This window comes from Lepidochelys kempii, chromosome 6 (assembly GCF_965140285.1).
Source record: "Lepidochelys kempii isolate rLepKem1 chromosome 6, rLepKem1.hap1, whole genome shotgun sequence".
Lineage (NCBI taxonomy): Eukaryota > Metazoa > Chordata > Testudines > Cheloniidae > Lepidochelys > Lepidochelys kempii.
In genome coordinates, this window is record NC_136385.1 from 11,362,838 (window position 1) to 11,385,630 (window position 22,793).

Sequence of the window (22,793 nt, forward strand, 5' to 3'; positions counted from 1 at the left end):
AGCGGAGCTGGAGCGGGGCGGGGCCTTCCCGGGCCAGCCCGGCCCCCTGGGTCCCAGCCCGGACTTGCCCGTGCGCAGGGCGGGTCGCGGCTGCAGCCCCAGGGCGGGGAGCGGGCAGAGAAGTCGCTGCCCGGGCGGAGGAAGCGGCCGGGGCCGGAGCCGGAGCCGGAGCCGAGCCCGGCGATGGCTGCAGCGGGGCCGGCGCAGGTAGGACGCGGGGCGGGGACTCCCCGGCCGGGCACTGGCTGGTCCCGGCTGGGGCCGAGGGGGGCCGGGACCGGGTCCCTCCCGCGCTAGTGACCCCGGGGCTGGGAGCGGCTCAGCGCGGCCAGGCAGAGCCCGGGGCCCCGCTTTGCACCAGCGCAGCCCGGGGCCGCTGGAGTCGGGGAGCTGCTTTGGGGCCCCCAGGGCTGGGGGGGCCTGGCCCGGCGGACATGCAGAGCCGGGCGCGGCCCCTTCATAGAATCACAGAATATCAGGGTTGGAAGGGACCTCAGGAGGTCATCTAGTCCAACCCCCTGCTCAAAGCAGGACCAATCCCCAACTAAATCATCCCAGCCAGGGCTTTGTCAAGCCTGACCTTAAAAACCTCAAAGGAAGGAGATTCCACCATCTCCCTAGGGAACCCATTCCAGTGCTTCATCACCCTCCTAGTGAAACAGTGTTTCCTAATATCCAACCTAAACCTCCCCCACTGCAACTTGAGACCATTGCTCCTCGTTCTGTCATCTGCCACCACTGAGAACAGTCTAGATCCATCCTCTCTGGAACCCCCTTTCAGGTAGTTGAAGGCTGCTAGCAAATCCCCCCTCACTCTTCTTTTCTAGAGACTAAATAACCCCGGTTCCCTCAGCCTCACCTCGTAAGTCATGTGCCCCAGCCCCCTGATAATTTTCGTTGCCGTCCGCTGGACTCTCTCCAATTTGTCTACATCCTTTCTGTAGTGGGGGGACCAAAACTGGACACAGTACTCCAGCTGCGGCCTCACCAGTGCCGAATAGAGGGGAATAATCACGTCCCTCGATCTGTTGGCAATACTCCTACTAATGTAGCCCAATATGCCATTAGCCTTCTTGGCTCCTGAGCTAGGAGTGGGAGCTGGGCTGAGCACAGGCCTGGGGCGGAGGCGGGGACTCCGGCTGGGGAGGGGAGAGGAGCGGAGCCTGTTCCCTGCCCTGGGATTGGGGCCCTTCCCAGCGTCCCACCCCATATCCCCATAGGAAGCCAAGGGTGACTCCTGTCCCCGGCCAGCAGGGCCCCAAGTCCTTGGGGGGCTGTGCGGGGTTGGGAGGGGAGAGTCTCCGTGGGTCACAGCTGCTGGACTGGGGGTTTCCCTGGGAGTCGCTCCCCTAGAAACCTCATCCCCCACTGAGACTCCAGGCTGGGGCTGGAGTGGAAGGTGCTGTAACGCTTGTGCCCACAGGTCCAGGTGGCGTTTGAGGAGGTGGCTCTGTATTTCACCCGGGAGGAGTGGGAGCTCTTATCCCAGCGAGAGAAGCATCTGTACCGGGACCAGATGCTGAGGAATTATTGGGCCCTCATTTCCCTGGGTAAGGACCAATTTATCTTCTTTTTAACAGCTGTGAAATGTCTGGGTTCCCTCGATGCCATGTGCAACCCTGGGCTGAGTGGTGGCAAATGCCAGCCTCTTTCAGGCCGGCTTCCTGTTGGAGCAGAAATCAGGGCTATAAAGCCTGGGGCTAATCTTAGGGCTTGTCTACACTTCCGCGCGGGGTCGATCGAAGATACGCAATTTCAGCTATGTGACTAGCGTAGCTGAAGTCAACGTACTTAGATCTACTTACCTGCCTTCACTGCAGTAAGTCGACAGCTGATACTCTCCCGTCGACTCCGCTTGCGCTGCTCGTTCCGGTGGAGTATTGGAGTCGACGGGAGAGCACTCAGCGGTCAATTTATTGCGTCTAGGCTAGATGCGATAAATCGACCCCCACTGGATCGATCGCTGCCTGCCGATCCAGCGGGTAGTGTAGACAAGCCCTTAGTGGGACTTGTTTATTTGCATTCCCTACCTCAGTCCTGGCACAAAAGTGGTAGCCAACAGTCACATGAGTAACAAGTGTGCCTCATGACAGGTTTCAGAGTAACAGCCGTGTTAGTCTGTATTTGCAAAAAGAAAAGGAGTACTTGTGGCACCTTAGAGACTAACCAATTTATTAGAGCATAAGCTTTCGTGAACTACAGCTCACGCAGGAACTGACTCGAGTTAAATAAGGCAGGGGAAAAATGTTGCTGTTACAACAGCTCCCCACCTCCCCCCAAAGAATGAACATAGTAAATTTAACAACTGTACAGCTGAACAATGCTTGCACCCTATGTGAAAGAACTGGTAGCTCTGAATGGCGCCACCTGGCGACACTTGCCATGACACGTTGTAGCCAGTGCCTTATAATGACCTACTGCAAACTGTTTGCAACAGCTATAAGATGGCAAAGGAGCAAAGTTCCCTTCTTCCAAAATCTTCCCCCATGATAAATTTTTCAGGTGGGTAAGTGAATGACCAAAGAGAAGGTGTTTGAGGACTTTCTACTCACCCTGTCTCTTAATCTGAGAGTAATGGGTGTTCAATGGTGTTTCAACTCGTTAAAGAAAATCTGTGTCACACACTTGTCCTATGGAACGTAGTGCCACAAGATAGCATAGAGGCCAAGGTGTTAGCAGCATGGGATATTTCTATGGAACATCTGGAGTTACCCTAGTAAGGATTTAAAACTCAGCCCCCACTGCAAATTGAGATGGGTCATAGACGTTGCTGCTTCAGAGTATGAACTGAACTTGCCTGGTGGGAGACGGGAAGAAATCTCCTCTAAGGAAGGTTTATTTCATTATTCTCCTGCTTGGGATCTCTTGTGCTTTCCTCTGAAGCAGCGACCGAGAGCAGTGTCCCGTTGTGCCAGGTGCTGTGCAGACACACTCTGACCGAGGTCGGGGCCCTGTTGTGCTGGGCTGCACCAACATATAATTGAGCCCCTGCAGCCAAAACTTTAGTAATAAAACTTCCCCCCCAAAACAGGCTATTCAGGTTCCAAACCAGACTTAATCCACCGGATCGAGGTAGGGGAGGCAGAGCTCTGGATCTGGGATGCCGAGGGCTCCAGGGAAAGCTCCGGGCCTGAGAGCCCCTCCTCAGGTGAGTCGTCATAATCCAGTCCCTTCTGATTTACACACGTGCTAATGAAGGGCTCCTTGACAAAGGCAAATGAGCTGAAGAGAGACAAATTGAGGCTGGGAATTAGGGGCCCGTATTTATCTTAATGGAAATGAACCACTGGGAGAGCTTCCCTCAGGACACAATGATTCTCCATCACTAGGAGTATTAGACCCTCAGTAGAAGTCTCCCTTACGGGATGGGGAGCAGATAGATAATGGACACAGTGTTGGTATATAATAATCTAAATGCTCTTTATTGATTACAAAACAAACCTTAGTCACTCCACGTTCACATCCCAAACATACTATCCCAGAGACCAAAGGTCAGAATGGGCTCGATGGCCAGTAGAGATTCCTTCCGATCATAAGATATGGGGAGCCGGCGAAAACCACATCTATATCCACATGGAGCTCTGGATCAATAAATAACTTCGATTTGCAGAAGTCATAGGCAACTATTTTTAGTCCATTCTGTCATGTCATTGGTTCTTTGCCTTTGTTTACTAGGCCTTCTACCCACACAATTCCAAAGAGACAATCCTGGGCAGGCTGCCATGGTTCAAGGCGTGCCATTTCCTCCAATTCTTATACAATTTTATATCAGTCCAGCTGACAGTTTCCTTTTCTGCTCATTTTCCGTATTTTTCTCTGAAACATAACAAGATTGTTTTTGCACAGATAGTTCTAACAGTCCTTGACCATAAGATCTTGCTTCGGTTGCCAACTTGCAATGCACATATTCATGTCAAGTATGCGTCATTCATACCAGGCCTCAATGACATATCCATGTAATATGTTAGAGATGAATCACACTGTGTGTGTGTGTGTGTGTAATATATATACATCTCCCAACATTTCCCCCCTCAATACATGATTAATGCCATTAATTATTGTATCACTTTATAATTTCACAAGCAATTCAATTTTATATATCGCTTGCTCCAAAACTTCTTGTCGCTTTCTTATTCGGCAGTATAAACATAGCATAATAAAGGTTAACAAAATAATTCATGCAAATAATATCACAATAGGATATAGCATTAAATTTAGAAGAGCTGTGGCACTGGGAGACCATCCTTTGAAAATATCATACCAATGAGAAATTGCCAATTCTTCTTCTTCTTTCCCCAATTTTAATATTTGACCTTTGTGGCTCAAAATGTTTATTTTTCCTAGCTGAGCAGACTTAGATACATCTTTTGCATATTGCCTGATTTTTTCTCTTTCATCAATAAATTTTTCCCATTGTTCCCAATGTATCCTCAAATCAAAGTACCAGTCCACATCTTTTGGTTCCCAAACAATTTCCTTTTTTAAAAATAGAGGACCTCGGTAAATAATTCCATTAATAATGATCTCTATTACATTACATTTACATGACTTAATTGGGCCTTTTTCTGTCATACTTCCCCAAAATACATGTTTTTCAGTGGTTACCACACAAATACAACCGTTGCCTAAATCAAACACTCTTGTGCCATGAGAGGCTAAGTATTGCATGGTACATTGTCTGCTTGAATGGTTCAAATGACATGCCTCTAGGGACCAAGTTAGTTGTGGGCACACCCATTTACTTCATCCCCACTCTTCACAATGTTTCGTTAATGTTACTAATTTATAATCCCCTTCTTCTTGAATCAGGTGTGTCCCACTTATTTCTATTTGCCATAACTCTTCGTTCATAATTTTTGGCAGCACCAATGCCATTGCTGCGTTCCTTTGCTTCCCTGTGTTGTGTAACAGCATTCTGCCTTTCCACACTCCACCTTCAGAGTGGCTTGATCCCAATTAAATGCCATATATTTCTTCCATACTGCAATTTGCTGATTCCATATATGAGGATCTTTGAACCACTCAAAAGGCCATTGTCCGTTACTTAACAGATTAACCATTCTCTCTATCTGTTGTATCCCATAAGTTTGCCTCTGTACGCCTCTATTGCTTGTACAGTTTTATTGTCCATCTCAGACACAACAAATAGATTTACATTTAGAGACATTTTGAAGGGTTGGGCTTGTTTCAACTGGAGTTCCACACTACTTATTCCTTGTTCCGATAATGCACCAAAATTTTGTTCACATGTGTCTGTATAACCCCCAAAATCTTACCCAAAGCTGACATTTTCCCTTGTAATGTCTCAATATCAAATCTTTTGGCTTTAAATATTCCCGTGTCACATTTTTGCCATCTTCCCGCCATATTTCAAATTTTACCTCAAAAGGTTTTTTTTACATCTGGTTTTGTTTGGTCCTGTTTTTTCCATTCTGTCCCGCGAATAGTCTAATGTATTTTGACCTTTGATCCTTACCTCCATCCTAGAGGTGCTCCCATATGTATATCCATGTACCCCTACATTTCCCCAAATATTCAAAAAACATAAAAGCCAAAAACTATATTTCCACCCTTTTTGAATTATTAGGAGCCTCAATATTGAAGTCATGGCCATTATTCCATAGGAATAATGTCCAATGCTTCCAGCCGTATTATTCTAAATACTTACTCTAACCCTCTTCTATCTTTACTCGAGCTTTGGTATTATTTTTTTTCTTCCTAAAATATAACACCCACAACACAATTCTTCTACTAAGCACAAAATGCAAAGCAAAGCAAGCATAAGCAATAAACCAATTACAAAAATTGTAGCACCGTATCCACACTCCAGATCCAAGGTTCGTACAGGATAATCTCCTGTGCAATTGGGCATTCCTTTCTCTCTGTAAGATAAACTAAAAGAAAAAGAAAGGAACATTATTTAATCTTTAGGCCATAACTTTAATTGTGATGTGTGGATCCACTTTCCCTTTTCCCCCTTGTTAATCTGCACTACAGTAAGTGAAATTTTATTCATGATGGGAAATGGTCCAACCCATCTAGACTCCAGGACGTGATTTTTCGATAATTTCAAATACATTACTCTATCTCCGATTTTCCATAATTTACTGTCCTGAGCCACATGAGAATCCAGTGTCTCTTGCTTTTTCAATGGCATCAGTCAGTTTAAATTCCATTTTCTTAAGTTCTATTGGTAACACCCTTACCCATTGCATAACTGATACCTCCTCTTCTTCTTCGGGGTACAATAAAGGGCTCCACTATCTCATAGGCCTTCCAAAGAGAATTTGATAAGCCTGGTAGCCAGTACCCAATAGATCACTACTTCGGATGACCTCCAACAAATTGGCAATTTATCGTCCCAATCTTTGCCAGTTTCTTGCACTACTTTGCGTAAAGCTTGTTGAATAGTTTGATTCATCCTTTCTACTGTCCCTAACGATTGAGGATGATAGGGGATATGTAGTTGTTGCTTTATTCCTAAAGCTTTTAATAAACTTTTAATTACTCCTCCTACAAAATGTGGCCCATTATCTGAATCAATTACTTTTGGAGTTCATAGAATCATAGAAGATTAGGGTTGGAAGAGACCTCAGGAGGTCATCTAGTCCAGCCCCCTGCTCAAAGCAGGACCAACACCAACTAAATCATCCTAGCCAGGGCTTTGTCAAGCCGGGCCTTAAAAACCTCAAAGGATGGAGATTCCACCACCTCCCTAAGTAACCCCTTCCAGTGCTTCACCACCCTCCGAGTGAAACAGTGTTTCCTAATATCCAACCTAGACCTCCCCCACATAATAGTCCATATCTACTAAGCACTACTTCCCACAGCTTTTTGGCAGTGGTCTCTGCAGTATGATTTCTGGTGGGAATTGCCTCCCCCCATCCAGAAAAGGAATCTACTATCACTAATAAATACCGATTCCTCCTTTGAGTCTTAGGCAATTTATCAGTATAATCAACCTGTATTCTATTCCATGGCTCCACAATTCTTTGGTGTCACAAGGGTCTCAAATTCACTGGTGTATTCCCGTCTGCTGCACACCTTATGCAGTTTTTAACAAAATTGTCTACGTCATTTCGCACCTGAGCCATATTCCAATTTGTTTTACCTTAAAGAGAGTATTCTCTATTCTCTATTCCTTGATGCATCATAGAGTGACACAGGTTAATAATCTCTTCTCTTTGAAGTTTGTCAGGTGTCCACTTTACCTCTCCTGTTTTTTTTTATTCACCGCATAGTTACCTTGTATATTCCAGTTTCCCCTTCTTTCCTCAGGTTTAACCTCCCTGTTTTATGGCTTGAGCTCTAGTAACTTCCATAACTCCCAAAGGTTCCTTTGCTGTTAATTTAGCTAAAGCATCCGCTTTATCATTCCAATATTTTTCATTCCCTTCTCTCTTTTGATGACCTTTAATATGTCTTACTCTTAATTTTCCTGGGTGTTTTTTCAACCAATCCATTAGATTTCCAATCCTCCTTTTGGACCAAATTTTTCCCCTCGACTGTTTGCCAAGGATTCTTTTTCCAAATCTCAATCCAGTATCCCAGTCTTTGTACCACAAAGTCTGAATCCATTTAGACATAAAGAGAATCCGTAACATTATTTTTCTATTTAAGCAGGTCACTAAGAGCTCTGACCTCTGCTCCCTGAGCTGCAGTCATACTCATAGAACCAGAAATAGTTTCCCCGTCAATTTGTACAGCAGCATATCCCATATGTTTCTTAGAGTTCCAATGGCACGAACTACCATCTGTAAACCAAACCTCTTTTTCTCCGAGACTTAACGTCTACCAGGGGTGCTGCTTCAACTAACTTAGGTTCGGTTTCTGGAAGTGGTCTCTGTAGTATGGAGGGCATATGGTAACATCATGGCTAGTTTGTTGTTCTCATAAGTAACATCTGTGTTAGTTAACATCAAGGTACCTTGGGCCATTCTGCAATTCAATACTCCTTTCCCCTGCAGTTTACCTGATAAAATATACTTCAGTGGAAAGTGAGGTGTTTGTATTATAACAGGGGCTGTGCCAGTATTCAAAGCAAAAGCTTCGCTGGCCCACACAGCAGCTAAATATTCTCTTTCACAGATCCCAAACTACTGCTCCATAGGGGTTAATCTTCTAGACTTGTATGCTACCGGTATTAACTTTCCGTCAATTTCCTGCATTAGTTCCAATGCTAGACTTTGTTGGGTGCTGCCAACTTAATCACAAACGGCTTGTTTATCTCTGGGAATTTCAATGCTGGAGCTTGCATCAATGCTTGTTTTAAATGACAGAGAGCTTTTTCTTGTTCAGGCCCCCACTCCCATTCTCCTTTCTTTTTTAGTAAACGCCACAAGGGTCCAGTTATAGTGGCAAAATTCCATATGTTTCCTTAAATAGTTAAACCCTCCTACCATCACCCTCAATGCACGAGAATCCTCTGGCCTTGGTAAATTCACTAATGATTTCACCTTTTGTTGATCCGCCTGAATTCCTTGTTCCCTGGGGGTCACCCCCAAATAAATCACTCTCCTTTGCACTAGTCGGGCTTTCTCTTTATTAGCCTTGAAACCCGTTTCCTGGATGACTCTTTTTTAGTCCGCTCAGCCACCTCTTCTTCAGTGTCTGCCCACGCTAATATGTCATCTACATTTGAGGTGACGTTCTCCTGATCCTCTTTGGATAACTGATCCAGCAAGCACACCACATATTAGTGTGCAATAGCCAGAGTGCAGCTTAGGCCCTGGGGAATTCTTTTAAACAAGTACTGTTGTCCCTTAAACATAAACGCAAAGCAGGCCCAAGAATCGGGATGCAACAGGATGGTAAACAAACAATTTGCCAAATCTATGACAGAGAACCATTTAGGGGGCCCCTGTATTCTTGCCGTCACCTGAAGCAGATCTGCTATTATCGGTGACATGGGCGGGGTAGCTTTATTAATTTGTCTAAAATCCACTGTCAATCTCCTGAGGCTTTTAATACAGGCCAAACTGGGCTATTGTGTGTGGAATTCCCCTTTTCAATCACTCCCTGTTCTAATGATTCGACTATTTTCTCAATTCCTGCCTCTGCTTGCGCAGGATATTTATATTGTATCTGTGGTGACGCTTTGTCCCCCACAATTTTAACACGTGCTTTGATTTTATTATATTCTGCTTTATTCTTAATCCATACACTGGGAAACTCCTTTACCCCCATCCTGTTGATCCAGTATAATCTCCTCCACTGCTTCTGCAGCCCGTATTCGTGGAATGTCCCCTGCTGTCGGGACGCTTTCCGTCCAGCCGGGCACACGCCCCAGAACTCCGTTCGTTAAATCCAAAACGAACCGATTCCTCTTCAAAAAAGGAGTCCCCAATATCACTGGCTCAGCCGCCTGATCTATCTGAAGCATTTGTTCTTTACAACGAACATCCCCCGCTCTCTGGGTATAGCTATTTCTACTGAATGATACATTTTTCCTGTCACTCCTTCCCCAATACAGGAGGCTGCTATAATAATCTCTGACACGTATCGAGTCAAATCACAACTTCCATTTACACCAGCCCCACTAAGTCAAAGTCAAAGCTTTGGCTTTGACTTTTTTGAGTTTCAGGTCTTGTTGGCACAGAAATCGTTGACTTTCAGCCAAGTCCATCCTGGGGAGTCATGGGCCAGAAGCCCTGGACTCCCCCTCTTCCAGTCCCCCCCAAGCAGACTCCCGGAGTGACCGGACCTCCAACACCCCCCTGTTGCTCCTCCTCCTTGTCTTTGTCTCGCTTCCTGGGCAGAGTGTCACCTGGTCCTCACCTGGCTGCATCCCCCTCTTGGGTCTCAGGTTACAAAGGGCCCCGGTTATAGCATACATGCAGACAGCTGGAGCAGCCTCACCTGCCCCAGAGGTCTCAGCCAAAGTCACACACCCCTATTCCCACCACTGAGATATTGGTGCAGCACACAGGGAAACTGAGGCACATATTATTCATGCAAAACAGTAAAACTCACATAGGCTCAACAGTAAGACTCACGTACAACATAACAAGGGTGTCAGGTTTCCCTCCCCACTCTGAACTCTGGGGTGCAGATATGGGGACCCGCATGAAAGACCCCTAAGCTTATTTCTACCAGCTTAGGTTAAAACTTCCCCAAGGCACAAATCCTTTCCTTGTCTTTGGATGGTATTTCTGCCAACACCAAGTGATTTAGACAAAGATTCAGGAAAAAGGACCACTTGGAGTTCCTATTTCCCCAAAATATCCCCCCAAGCCCCTTTCACCCCCTTTCCTGGGGATGCTTGAGGCTAATATACCAACCAATTACCTTTAATAAAAGTACAAACCAGACCCTTTATGTTTAGGACACTAAAATCAATCAGGTTCTTAAAAGAAGAACTTTATTATAAAGAAAAAAAGTAAAAGAAGCACCTCTGTAAAATCAGGATGGAAGGTAATTTTACAGGGTAATAAAAAGATTTAAAACACAGAGGATTCCCCTCTAGGCTCAACTTCAAAGTTACAAAAACAGGAATAAACCTCCCTCTTAGCATAGGGAAAATTCACATGCTAAAACAAAAGATAATCTAACCATTTCCTTGCTATTACATCTAAAATTTCAGAAATTGTAAGTATCATTTCGTAGGAGCTGGGTTACCTGCTTAGTCTCTCTCTTTGTCCCGAGAGGGAACCAACAAAGAGAGCACAAACAACCCCCCCACCCCCATTTGAAAGTATCTTCTTTCCTTATTGGTCCTTTTGGTCAGGTGTCAACCAGGTTATCTGAGCTTCTTAACCCCTTCCAGGTAAAGGAGGGATTTTATGCTACCCTTAGCTGTATGTTTATGACAAAGGGGAAATCCCCACTTCGTCACAAGCCTATAAGGTATTACATGGAGATATATAATCTCCCAACAATAGTAACTTTGCCTACCCTATATTTCTCTAGTTGGTTTACTAGAAGGTCATGTAAGACAGTATCAAAAGCTTTACTAAAGTCAAGATATGTGACATCTACTTCTCCCCTATCCACAAGGCTTGTTACCTGTCTAAGGATATTGGGTTGGTTTGACATAATTTGTTATTGACAAATCCATGCTGACTGTTAGTTATCCCTTTATTTCCTTCTAGGTGCTCACAAATAGAATGTTTGATTACTTGGTCCATTATCTTTCCAGGTACTGAAGTTAAGCTGACTGATCTATAATTCCCTGAGTTGTCCTTATTCCCCTGTCTATAGCTAGGTACTATATTTGCCCTTTTCCAGTCCTTGGGTCTCTCTACCATCCTCCACAAGTTCTCAGAGATAATCGCAAATGGCTCAGAGATCTCTTCATCCAGTTCCTTAAGTATTCTAGGACGTATTTCATCACGCCCTGCCGACTTGAAGACCTCTAACTTGTCTAAGTAATTCATAACTATTTTCCTTTCCTATTTTAGGCTCAGATCCTACTCCATTGACACTGATGTTCACTATGTTAGTCGAACAATCACTGCTAACTTTTTGTTGAAAACTGAAACAAAAGAGGCATTTACCAGTTTGGCCATTGCTGTGTTTTCTCTTATTGTCTTTCCCTCCTCATTTAGTAATGGGTCTATCCTGTCCTTGGTCTTATCATAGAATATCAGGGTTGGAAAGCACCTCAGGAGGTCATCTAGTCCAGCCCCCTGCTCAAAGCAGGACTAATCCCCAACTAAATCATCCCAGCCAGGGCTTTGTCAAGCCTGACCTTAAAAACCTCAAAGGTGGGAGATTCCACCACTTCCCTAGGTAACCCATTCCAGTGCTTCACCACCCTCCTAGTGAAAAAGTTTTTCTTAATATCCAACCTAACCTCCCCTCCACCCCACTGCAACTTGAGACCATTACTCCTTGTTCTGTCATCTGCTACCACTGAGAACAGTCTAGATGCATCCTCTTTGGAACCCCCTTTCAGGTAGTTGAAAGCAGCTATCAAATCCCCCCTCATTCTTCTCTTCCGCAGACTAAACAATCCCAGTTCCCTCAACCTCTCCTCATAAGTCATGTGTTCCAGTCCCCTCATCATTTTTGTTGCCCTTCGCTGGACTCTCTCCAATTTATCCATATCCTTCTTGTAGTGTGGGGCCCAAAACTGGACACAGTACTCCAGATGAGGCCTCACCAATGTCGAATAGAGGGGAACGATCATGTCCCTCGATCTGCTGGCAATGCCCCTACTTATACAGCCCAAAATGCCGTTAGCCTTTTTGCCAACAACGGCACACTGTTGACTCCTATCCAGCTTCTCATCCACTGTCACCCCTAGGTCCTTTTCTGCAGAACTGCTGCCTAGCCATTCGGTCCCTAGTCTGTAGCAGTGCTTGGGATTCTTCAGTCCTAAGTGCAGAACTCTGCACTTATCCTTGTTGAACCTCATCAGATTTCTTTTGGCCCAATCCTCCAATTTATCTAGGTCCCTCTGTATCCTATCCCTCCCCTCCAGCGTATCTACCACTCCTCCCAGTTTAGTGTCCTCTGCAAACTTGCTGAGGGTGCAATCCACGCCCTCCTCCAGATCATTAATGAAGATATTGAACAAAACCAGCCCCAGGACCGACCCTTGGGGCACTCCACTTGACACCAGCTGCCAACTAGACATGGAGCCGTTGATCACTACCCGTTGAGCCTGACAATCTAGCCAGCTTTCTAGCCACCTTATAGTGCATTTATCCAGCCCATACTTCTTTAACTAGCTGGCAAGAATACTGTGGGAGACCATATCAAAAGCTTTGCTAAAGTCAAGGAATAACACGTTCACTGCTTTCCCCTCATCCACAGAGCCAATTATCTCATCATAGAAGGCAATTAGATTAGTCAGGCATGACTTGCCCTTGGTGAATCTATGCTGACTGTTCCTGATCACTTTTCTCTCGTGTAAGTGCTTCAGAATTGATTCCTTGAGGACCTGCTCCATGATTTTTTTAGGGATTGAGGTGAGGCTAACTGGCCTGTAGTTCTCAGGATCCTCCTCCTTCCCTTTTTTAAAGATGGGCACTACATTAGTCTTCCTCTTGCTTCCCATATATTTGTAAAATGCTTTCTTGTTACCCTTTATATCCCTAGCTAGTTTAGTTTTGTTTTTTGCCTTGGCCTTTCTAATTTTGTCCCTACATGCTTGTGTTGGTTTTTTTTTTGTAATACTCATCTTTGTAATTTGACCTAGTTTCCACTTCTTGTATGACTCTTTTTTTTGAGTTTCAGGTCATTGAAGATCTCCTGGTTAAGCCGGGGAGGCCTCTTACAATACTTCCTATCTCTCCTACACATTGCTAATCTTTGGCTCTAGGATGTGACCTAAAAATGACGGGGTCTCTAAGCCACAACAAAGAAATGGATCGGAGATGGGGCTGCGATGAAATGGGAAGAGGGATGGAATTGTGATATGGGACAATCTGGGGTGGTGGATTTGCGGGGTGCTAAAGTAAAGAGAGGTCTCCGTGGTGTGGGGGAGCATAGGGGGGCTGCATTTACCTAGTGGGTAGGACATGCAGTAGAATTCAGAAGACCTTGGTTCAGTTCTAGAAGCGAGTCACTACATGCCTCAGATTCCCCAGCTCTGTAATGGAGAGGACATTGGGGTTGTGAGGATAAAATCCATTTGTGTGTGTCAGTGGATCTGGCACTGGGGGTCAGACAAGCACCTGGCTGGAAAGACACACCTGTCGTTCCATAGACCACACCACCGCCTTCTAGGCTTCCCACACTTCAGAAAATCATACCAAGGCAGGGGTGCCCTAGAGATTTTTCAAATGGGCTTCATGCCTCTGCCCCTCCTGTCTCAAGTTGTGTGCTGGTGTCTTATGGCCCTGGGACATCTGGATCCAGACATAGCTCAGAGAGGGGCAAAAACCTGCTCGCAGCCTGGGAGAGCATCCCTGAGTGACTGACCCTTGGCAGAGAAGGCGCTGTCCTCTCCAGGTTTCCACCCCACCCCCTCTCTGCCATTTCACTTCGCACATGACCTCTCAGAGTGCAGAAACCTGCCCCAGCGAGCAAGGAGAAAGCTGGGAATGACTCAGGGCCGGGCAAGATCCGTCACATATGATGAGTGCGAGGTCACGCCAGGTAGAGGACGCAATTTTGTAGAGCAGGTTTCAGGCACTTGCAGCGTTTCACTGTAATGCTCTAAAACTGCCCCGCGTTCCAGGCTGCTGCTATGGGGAGAGTGAACATGTTTGGGGGCCAGGCAAAAGGCTCGTGTGGGCCATGACTTGGAGTACCCTGGTGTATGGGCTGGGTGTGAGGGAGAGGGGGTGGGATGGCCTTTGTCACCTACCCCCTGCTCTCTTGGTGGTATGAAATCGTTGTCACCTACGTTACTTCAGTGTCCGGGCTTAGCACAGCCCTCAGCCTGAACTCGTCTGTGACTGGCTGTAGATCAGAGGCCTGCTGGGTGGCAGCCATTATCCCCCTCCAGCTCAGCAGTGCCAGGGAGCGGGTTGTGACACAATACAGACCTGTTTTTCAGGTTACATCACACAAACCCTGAGTGACTTCCCACCCCCCAAAACCCCCTACCCTCTTGCGGATTTTAGTTTCAGTCTTTGTGCAAAACTAAAACTAAACATCAGGCGCAGGGTAAATGACTTCTTTAGAAGGAATTCCAAAAAAGGACTCTCTCCCACAGGAATAAACTACGTTGTTCTAAGCAGCTTTAAACCAGTCTCACTGCGTCCACATGAGAGGATTGCAGCCCCTCAACGAAACTAGTTTCAAACCAATATAATTAAAACAGTACGGAAACTGGGGAACAGGCCTCACGCTGTAAAACAGAAGAAAGTGAAGAACCAGCACCATGTAAATAAACCCCTCTGATTAAAATAACAAGAGAATCAGTTTGAAAACAAAACCAGGGCTGCGTTGTGCCACGCACTGCCTGTATCCTGGGCAGGCTACAATTTAAGCATAAAACGAGACCCAAGAGGTGCATGGCGCACGAGGGAGCAGGCGCTAGGCGCTGCACAAACAACATTGGGTAGAATCACCCTGAGTCAGGCTGCAGATTTGTCACAGCGTTTTGTATGAGAAATTACAGAGCAGTTATAATAAGTTTAGTAAAAGTCACAAGTCCTTAAATTTACTGTGACTGTTCCATGATTTTTAATAAAACCTGCCCACCTCCTCGCCCTGCCCAAGGGGCACCAGCCACCCAAAGAAGCACCTTCCCCCTAGCGCTGCAACCCTAACCCCAGCCTGGTGTAGAGGGGTAGGGGTGAGCTACAGTGGATCTGGGTGGCAAGGCTCTTCACTGAAGTTTGGCCCACCTCCCCCACCATCATGACTGGGGGCGGGGGAAAATCTGAGTGGCACTGGAACTCCACAGGCCAGGTCTCAGTGCCCGGAGTGAGGTGTTGGGTCCAGGCCCGTGGGAGAGGAGCTGCCATTGCAGAGTGAGGCACCCATCCCAAAAACAGTCATGGAGGAATGGGGAAATCGCTCCATCCGTGACATTTTTCCGTCTTTGTTGAAGGTGTAGCTTTAACCATGAACTAACGCCTGGATTGCCTCTGCTCTCTCCAGCAGGGCACAGGATCCCGGGAGGAATGAGGGCACAGCCTGAATGTGGGGAGAGCGCGGCAGGAAAGCAGGATCCCACATCCCACAGAGGGATCCATGCACAGGACGCAGTCCATCCCTGGGGTAAACTCAGCCAGAGACCAGATGTGACTACACACCAGAGACTCCCCGTGGGCCAGCGTCCCCACCGCTGCATCGACTGCGGCAAGAGGTTCAGCAACCCGTCCGCGCTGAACCAGCACCAGTGCACGCACACCGGGGAGCGGCCGCACCGCTGCGCCGACTGTGACAAGGACTTTGCAGAGATTGCACACCTGAGAATACACCAGCGCACGCACAACGGGGAGCGGCCGCACCGCTGCGCCAACTGCGACAAGAGCTTTGCCCAGATTGCACACCTGAGAAGACACCAGCGCACGCACACCGGGGAGTTGCCACACCACTGCGCTGACTGCGGCAAGGGCTTTGCACAGATTACCTATCTGAGAATACACCAGCGCACGCACACCGGGGAGCGGCCGTACCGCTGCGCTGACTGCGGCAAGGGCTTTGCCCAGATCGCACACCTGAGAACACACCAGCGCACGCACAGCGGGGAGCGGCCCTACCGCTGCATCGACTGTGGGAAGAGCTTTGCCGAGAACTCAAAACTGAGAATACACCAGCGCACGCACACCGGGGAGCGGCCCTACTGCTGCGCTGACTGCGGCAAGGGCTTTGCAGAGAGCTCAAGCCTGAGAACACACCAGCGCACGCACACCAGGGAGCGGCCGCACCGCTGCGCCGACTGTGACAAGGACTTTGCAGAGATTGCACACCTGAGAATACACCAGCGCACGCACAACGGGGAGCGGCCGCACCGCTGCGCCAACTGCGACAAGAGCTTTGCCCAGATTGCACACCTGAGAAGACACCAGCGCACGCACACCGGGGAGTTGCCACACCACTGCGCTGACTGCGGCAAGGGCTTTGCACAGATTGCCTATCTGAGAATACACCAGCGCACGCACACCGGGGAGCGGCCGTACCGCTGCGCTGACTGCGGCAAGGGCTTTGCCCAGATCGCACACCTGAGAACACACCAGCGCACGCACAGCGGGGAGCGGCCCTACCGCTGCATCGACTGTGGGAAGAGCTTTGCCGAGAACTCAAAACTGAGAATACACCAGCGCACGCACACTGGGGAGCGGCCCTACTGCTGCGCTGACTGCGGCAAGGGCTTTGCAGAGAGCTCAAGCCTGAGAATACACCAGCGCACCCACACCGGGGAGCGGCCCTACCGCTGTGACGAATGCGGCAAGGGCTTTGCACAGATTGGACACCTGAGGAAACACCAGCGTACGCACACGGGAGCGGCCGCCTCGCTGTGACGATTGCTGCAAGAGCTTCAGCAATGCCAGGACGCTGACAAACCAGCCACGCACGGACACCGGGGAGCGGCCGTGCAGCTGTGCTGGTTGGCAAACGCTTTGCTCAATTGGGCAACCTCGCCCAGCACCAGTTGGCTCACCAATGCCCCTCTGCCACCGCCAGGGCCTGAGGGGCTTCTGGCAGCCCGTGGAACTGGCACAGCGGCAGCTGGTGGAGGCCAGGGAGCGATCCTGTCCCCATGATGCCCCACAGAGAGACTGTGTGGGGCAGGGAAGGGGACTTGGCCAAGCAGTGTGGGGAAGAGCAGACAGGTGGGGGGATGTTAGAGCAGATGGTCACAGCCTACTCCATTAGGGCCCCCCTGCATCTACCTGGGGTCCACCCAGGTGTCTGTGTCCCCCTCTGCCCCCCCTCCCCACATATCTAGCTGTGAGGCAGCCAGGACAACCCTCCCCCATCTAGATGCGACCGTGTCAGGAACTTCCCCCCACTCCTACCTTGGTTCCAAGCAGGGGCTGACTCTTAGGGGACATCTGGAGATGGGATTGCAGTCCTGCCTCCGCATGGATTGGTCTGAGGAGGCGGGGGGGGGTAGGACAGCCTGGTGTGTGAGATTGAAAGAAGACTCAGGAACTGCTCATGCTAGTCTACTTTAAATTCAAATGTGATGAAGAAGAACTACATACCTAATCTGTAACAAAGGTCTGTCTAACCAGGTGTTTCTTCGCTATTAAAGGAGCTGATGCATTCGGATGGCATAGGAAAAGCCAACGTGAAGTGTAAATCTTTAAAATAAACCAATCAAAATGTTATGAGGCCTGATGAACTATGTGACTGGCAGGTGCACACAGAGACTTTTGCATTACTCCTTGGGGAATTCTGTGCTAAAAAATTTAACATTCTGCACACCATATTTTAAAATTCTGCATATTTTATTTGTCAAAATAACACAATATAATCACAGTTCCAATTATTTTGGTGATTCATTTCAAACTACCTATCAGCAACTGTGTCTAAGCTGAAATCGCAACTGAAGTGTGTTTACCAGACACGTCTGGGGAGTGGGTAAAACCGTTTCTCAAAAACAAAGAAGTTAACACTTCTGGCCAAGGTATCATCAAAGCTGATGGGTCATCACCTATCAGGTAGCCATTGTTTGGAAAGGAAGGCAATCAGGAACAAACAAACCTGCATTTTAGAAAACAACAGCATGAAACCTCTTCCCCACCAAAATTCGTCTCCCCACTCAGCTGTGAACTTTATCTAGGGGTTGCTTGGAGAAAAATGCATTTTAAAGGGAGATGGAACTATAAAAGAGAGGGGCAAAAACAGCTCTTGTTATTTCTCCCTGTTCATCTCTCCTTATCACCTAAGAGGACAAACAAAAGAAAAGAAAAGCAGCTCTTGGACCTCAGGAACTGATCCTGACCTGAAAATTTGGTCAGCAATGCTCCTGGAAACCTATTCTAAGGGACTTCACTTCGCCCCAAGTCTAGTTTGTTCAGTTTGGTACTAAGAAGTGTTTTTCTTTTTTTTTTCTTGCAACCATTTCTGACTTTGATGCTTCATCATTGTACTCACTTGAAATCTACCTTTGTGATTAAATAAATTTTTCTTCTTTTAATTGAAATGAATCCAGTATTGTGAACTCTGCGGCTATCTCCATTTGGGGTGGGAAACTGTTATATCTTGATCCCCTGGGAGAGGCAATGGACCTATTGTATCAGGACTGTCCAGGAAAAGGCTGGACAATACAGGCCACACATTTTGGGTAGGAAATCTGTGACTGTGAGTGTTTTGGGGTCACCCTGGAGTAATAACCAAGGCTGTGAAAACCAGAGTGTGAGCTGAGCGTGGCTGGCAGGCAGCAGCTACACACAGACACTCGGGGTACAACTGGAATGCTGGAGGCTATTTGTGAGTGGGCCGGGTTGGGAGCTACAGCAGCAAAGCGTTACTGGGCCCCCCAGGTTACAGGGCGGGCGGTGACACTGCTCCCCACTGGTCTGGATTACACTTTGGATTGTGATTGCCCCATTGGACAATGAGAATGGACACAACTCATATCCTGGTTGGATGTTCCAAGCTTTTGCCATGAGTATGGGTCATTTCCTGATTGGTCCAGGCCAGCTTTGCCCAGCAGAGTGACCAGGCTGCACCACTCAGCAGAAATGGTATAAAATGTCCCATGTTGTTCAAAGTGTTGCTTCCTGAAGTCAAAATGTCTGCATGAACAAGATGGTGAGTGTGACCATCATGGCCTGGCCAGGGAGAGCACCCCCTGCTGGGTAACAACTGCACTCTGATTGCTGAAAAGCACCCTACTAACGCCATCTTTTAAAGTCAAGTGTTGGGCAACTGCTGAGAAATCCACCCAGAGAACAGGCGTCTGGCTGTCACAGCACCTTGCGTGAATCGCCTGAATGAACTCCCTCTCCGTCTCTAGAACCAGCCACTGCAACGGTGAAACTGAGCTAGAGAAGTCACCTGCATGCCAGCTCCAACAGATATGTAGGGGAAAAAAAAAGTCATTTTGTATATTTACATATGTGTTAATGAACCATATTTACACACTGGTTAATGAATTGACAGCGTGGTTGTGTTAAGTGAACTGCTTCATATCTGAGTTAACACCCTCTGGGCGCCTAAAATGTCTGATGCGCAGAGGCGAGTGGTAATAGCTGGCAGTGCGGGGGGCACAATGTAAAGGCTCTGGTGCTCCGCTGCAGGGTCAGGGCAGGTACTCAAGCGCCAAAGGAGTTTTGATTTCTAGACCTACTTTTGATGTCATTGTGTCGGGTTCTCCCCCTACCCCCGGGTGCCACCTGATGTACTGGGGAACCACTGAGCCCACCTGCTCCACCAGCCTGGGCTCCCTTACCCTGTCCTGCTGAGCCAGGCCCTCAAGCCTCCTTCAGCGCACACCGATAGGGCTACACCCAGCTGCAGAAAGACACCGACACTGAAACCAGCACTGCAGGGGAAGGCTTCAACTAAGGAATTGCTCAGCACTCAAGTGCACAACCCCTCTGGAGTGTAAACCCAAAATTACATAGTCTTGCACTGCATAGAGAACTATATGGCGTGAACTATATGGCATAAGCCAGTGGTTCTCAAACTTTTGTACTGGTGACCCCTTTCACACAGCAAGCCTCTGAGTGTGACCCCTCTTATAAATTAAAAACACTTATTTATAAGGGTGTTAAATATATAAAAGCTGGAGGCAAAGGGGGGTTTGGGGTGGAGGCTGACAGCTTGCAACCCCCCCTGTAATAACCTCCTGACTCCCAGTTTGAGAACCCCTGGCATAAGCTCATGAAATTCACCCCCTCCCTCAATGTGGAGGAAGATATGCATGGCTTTTGCCCCCCAGTTATGAATTTCACAAACTGGTTTTAGAGAAAACAAGTTTATTAACTACAAAAGATCAATTTTCAGTTATTATAAGGGATAACACAGAAATCAAAGCAGATTACCTAGCAAATAAAACAAACATGCAAGCTAAGCTCAATGTGCTAAAGAAACTGGTTATATGCATCAATTTCTCACCCTAAATGTTATTTTGGGCAGATTGCAGAGGTTCTTGAAGGAAAGCTGCTCTTGCTTGCAGTTTAAAACTTGAGATGTTTCTTTCGAAGGCTAGACCGCTTTCCAGCTCTTCTCCCCCCCTCCCCCCCCTGCATCTTTGTTTCTTAAATGTTCACAGCAAACATCTTGGGCGGGGATTCAGTGAAGAACAAACACTGATTATGTCACTCCCCTGCCTTAAATAGATTTTACATATGGCTGGAATCCTTTGTTTTCCAGTATGATCCCCACCCCAATCTACGGTCAGTGGAAAAGTACTAATTTTATCATGGAGTCCCATATCAGGTGACGTGATCACATGACTCCACAGCCACAGCTGAAAGTCTGTTTGCTGGGTCCACAGGAAGGCTTTCCAGGAAGGTGGGACATTAGCAGGGACGTTCCAGTCACCTATCTGAGCTTGCCTACAATTCTATTTTCTCTTTACAGTTCACTTTTAACTAGAGATGGACCCCAAACTAGGGCACAGAATCCAGACCGCTCCGAAACATGAGAAAAGTCAGATCTAGGTGCAGATTTCAACTTCACAGCTCAGGTTTATTTTTATGAGGGGCCATTTCAGAACTCAAATCCCAACACTCTTGTGAAGTGACTTGGGTTTGGATCTGAAGTTTAGGAACTTGAATTTGGATCAAAGCTTCACAACGGACCTCCTTTTGCTATTAACGTTATTAACGTTAACGTTACAAAGTGTGACTTTCCAGTTCATAATTATTACTCAATATATTCCAACATTAAGGCCCCAGTCCAGCAAACTCTTAAGCATATGGTCAATTATAAGCATGTGATTAGTCCCAATGAAATCAATGGTAGTGCTCAAGTGCTTGGATTTAAGCCCACTGAAGTACTCTGCCGGGTGAGGGCCTTTAGAAAAAATGAAATACAATACTGTCAGTTTCAGGGGAACTGCACTTGTATTCCCCTCATCTTCCCATTTCCCCTGGCTCCTACTGCCTCCCCCAGTTCCTCCCACCCCACCTCCCCTTTTCCCTTGACCCTGCTGCCTCCCTGGGCTTCATACCCATTCCCTGCATTGCCCCTGGCCACCACTGCCTCCTTGGGGCTCCCCACCCATCCCCCAGGCCAGTGCTGCCTCCTTGGGGCTCCCCAGCCATTTCCCCAGACTCCCGTTGCCTCCCTGGGGCTCCCCACCCATCAATTCACATGTAAACAGGTAGAACGATAAACATCTTTTGTCCCAAGAAAACCTTGTTTTCATCTTTTCTGGTGACCAGCTACCCAAGTTGCAGACCTTAAGAACATGGTTTGCAGTATCGATATCTAACTCCTTACATTGTCTCTGTACAAGCATTTCACAATGATTACGATGCTCATTGCAACACAAGCTTTCATTAGAAATCTTACATGCCACCCTCAGGTGAACCATTTGTGACACACCGGGGTACAAATCCAGACCAGGAAGTGGGGGGCTGTGTCACCCCTGCCCTGTAACCTGGGTGCCCTTTACACTGCTTTGCTGCTCTAGCCTCCAACCTGGACTGCTCACAAGCCGCCACCAGCATGCAGGTCCCTCCCAGCTACGTCTGTGTGTGCTGCAGCCAGCCAGCTAGCCACTCCTTGGCTCTCACCAGCCTGGATTATTATCGCAGGGTGACCCCAACACACTTCCAATCCCTGGTTTGCCTGCAGAAATGTACGTCCAGCCATGCCCAACCCTCTGCCAGACAGTCCAGAAATATGAAATCCATTATTCCTTTAAGGAAATAATATACACTAGTTTACTACCATAAATGGAGTTACCCTGACACTTGAAACACACTGGAGCCCCAGAGAGGCAGTGATGGCCATGGGCAATGCAAGGAATGGTCTGGAGCCTAGGGAGTCAGCAGGGTCAAGGGCAGTTTATTACCAACAAAGAGAAATGTTAAGTGAGTACAAGCAATGAGGCATTACAGTCAGAAAATGTTACAAGAATAATAAAGATAAAATGCTGTCTAGTGCCTACTAACAAACTATATTAGATTCAAAGGAAAGTTTCTCACCACATGCTCCCAGCAGCATTGCTGACCAAACATGTAGGTCAGGACCCCTCCTCCAGCATCCAATGGCTGTTTCCTTTGTCTTCTCAGATGCAGAGAGTGAGATGGGCAGGAAGAGAGAGAAGGGGTGTCTTGGAGTGTTTGCCCCTCCTTTTTATACTTGCAGTTCCTCTTTGGAAAGCTTTTCCAGCTGAGAACCAAGAGACAGGGGATCTGGTGGCAGAAGGAGATCCACAACCTTTGCAACAGGCAGACAAGTCACCATATGGTTTTCCCGGTCATCACAAACCCAGCTATCTATATTTCTAGTGATCGACGCTCCAATTACTAACACCT

General features: G+C 47.5%; 1 protein-coding gene across 2 annotated transcripts; it reads left to right on the top strand.

Moving 5' to 3' along the window:
* Positions 1 to 3: 3 nt before the first annotated feature.
* On the top strand, positions 4 to 16,958 carry LOC140913670 (uncharacterized). 2 transcript variants are annotated; one of them, XM_078853463.1, is made up of 5 exons: positions 4 to 207; positions 1,424 to 1,550; positions 3,032 to 3,148; positions 3,676 to 3,783; positions 15,502 to 16,958. In XM_078853463.1, the coding sequence occupies exons 1-5, from the start codon at positions 184 to 186 to the stop codon at positions 16,866 to 16,868; spliced, it is 1,743 nt and encodes a 580-aa protein (XP_078709589.1). In that variant the 5' UTR covers positions 4 to 183; the 3' UTR covers positions 16,869 to 16,958. The 2 variants fall into 2 exon arrangements, with proteins under 2 accessions (XP_078709589.1, XP_073206548.1); XM_073350447.2 differs by lacking the exon at positions 3,676 to 3,783 and having other exon boundaries at positions 6 to 207.
* The last annotated feature ends 5,835 nt before the right edge of the window (positions 16,959 to 22,793 follow it).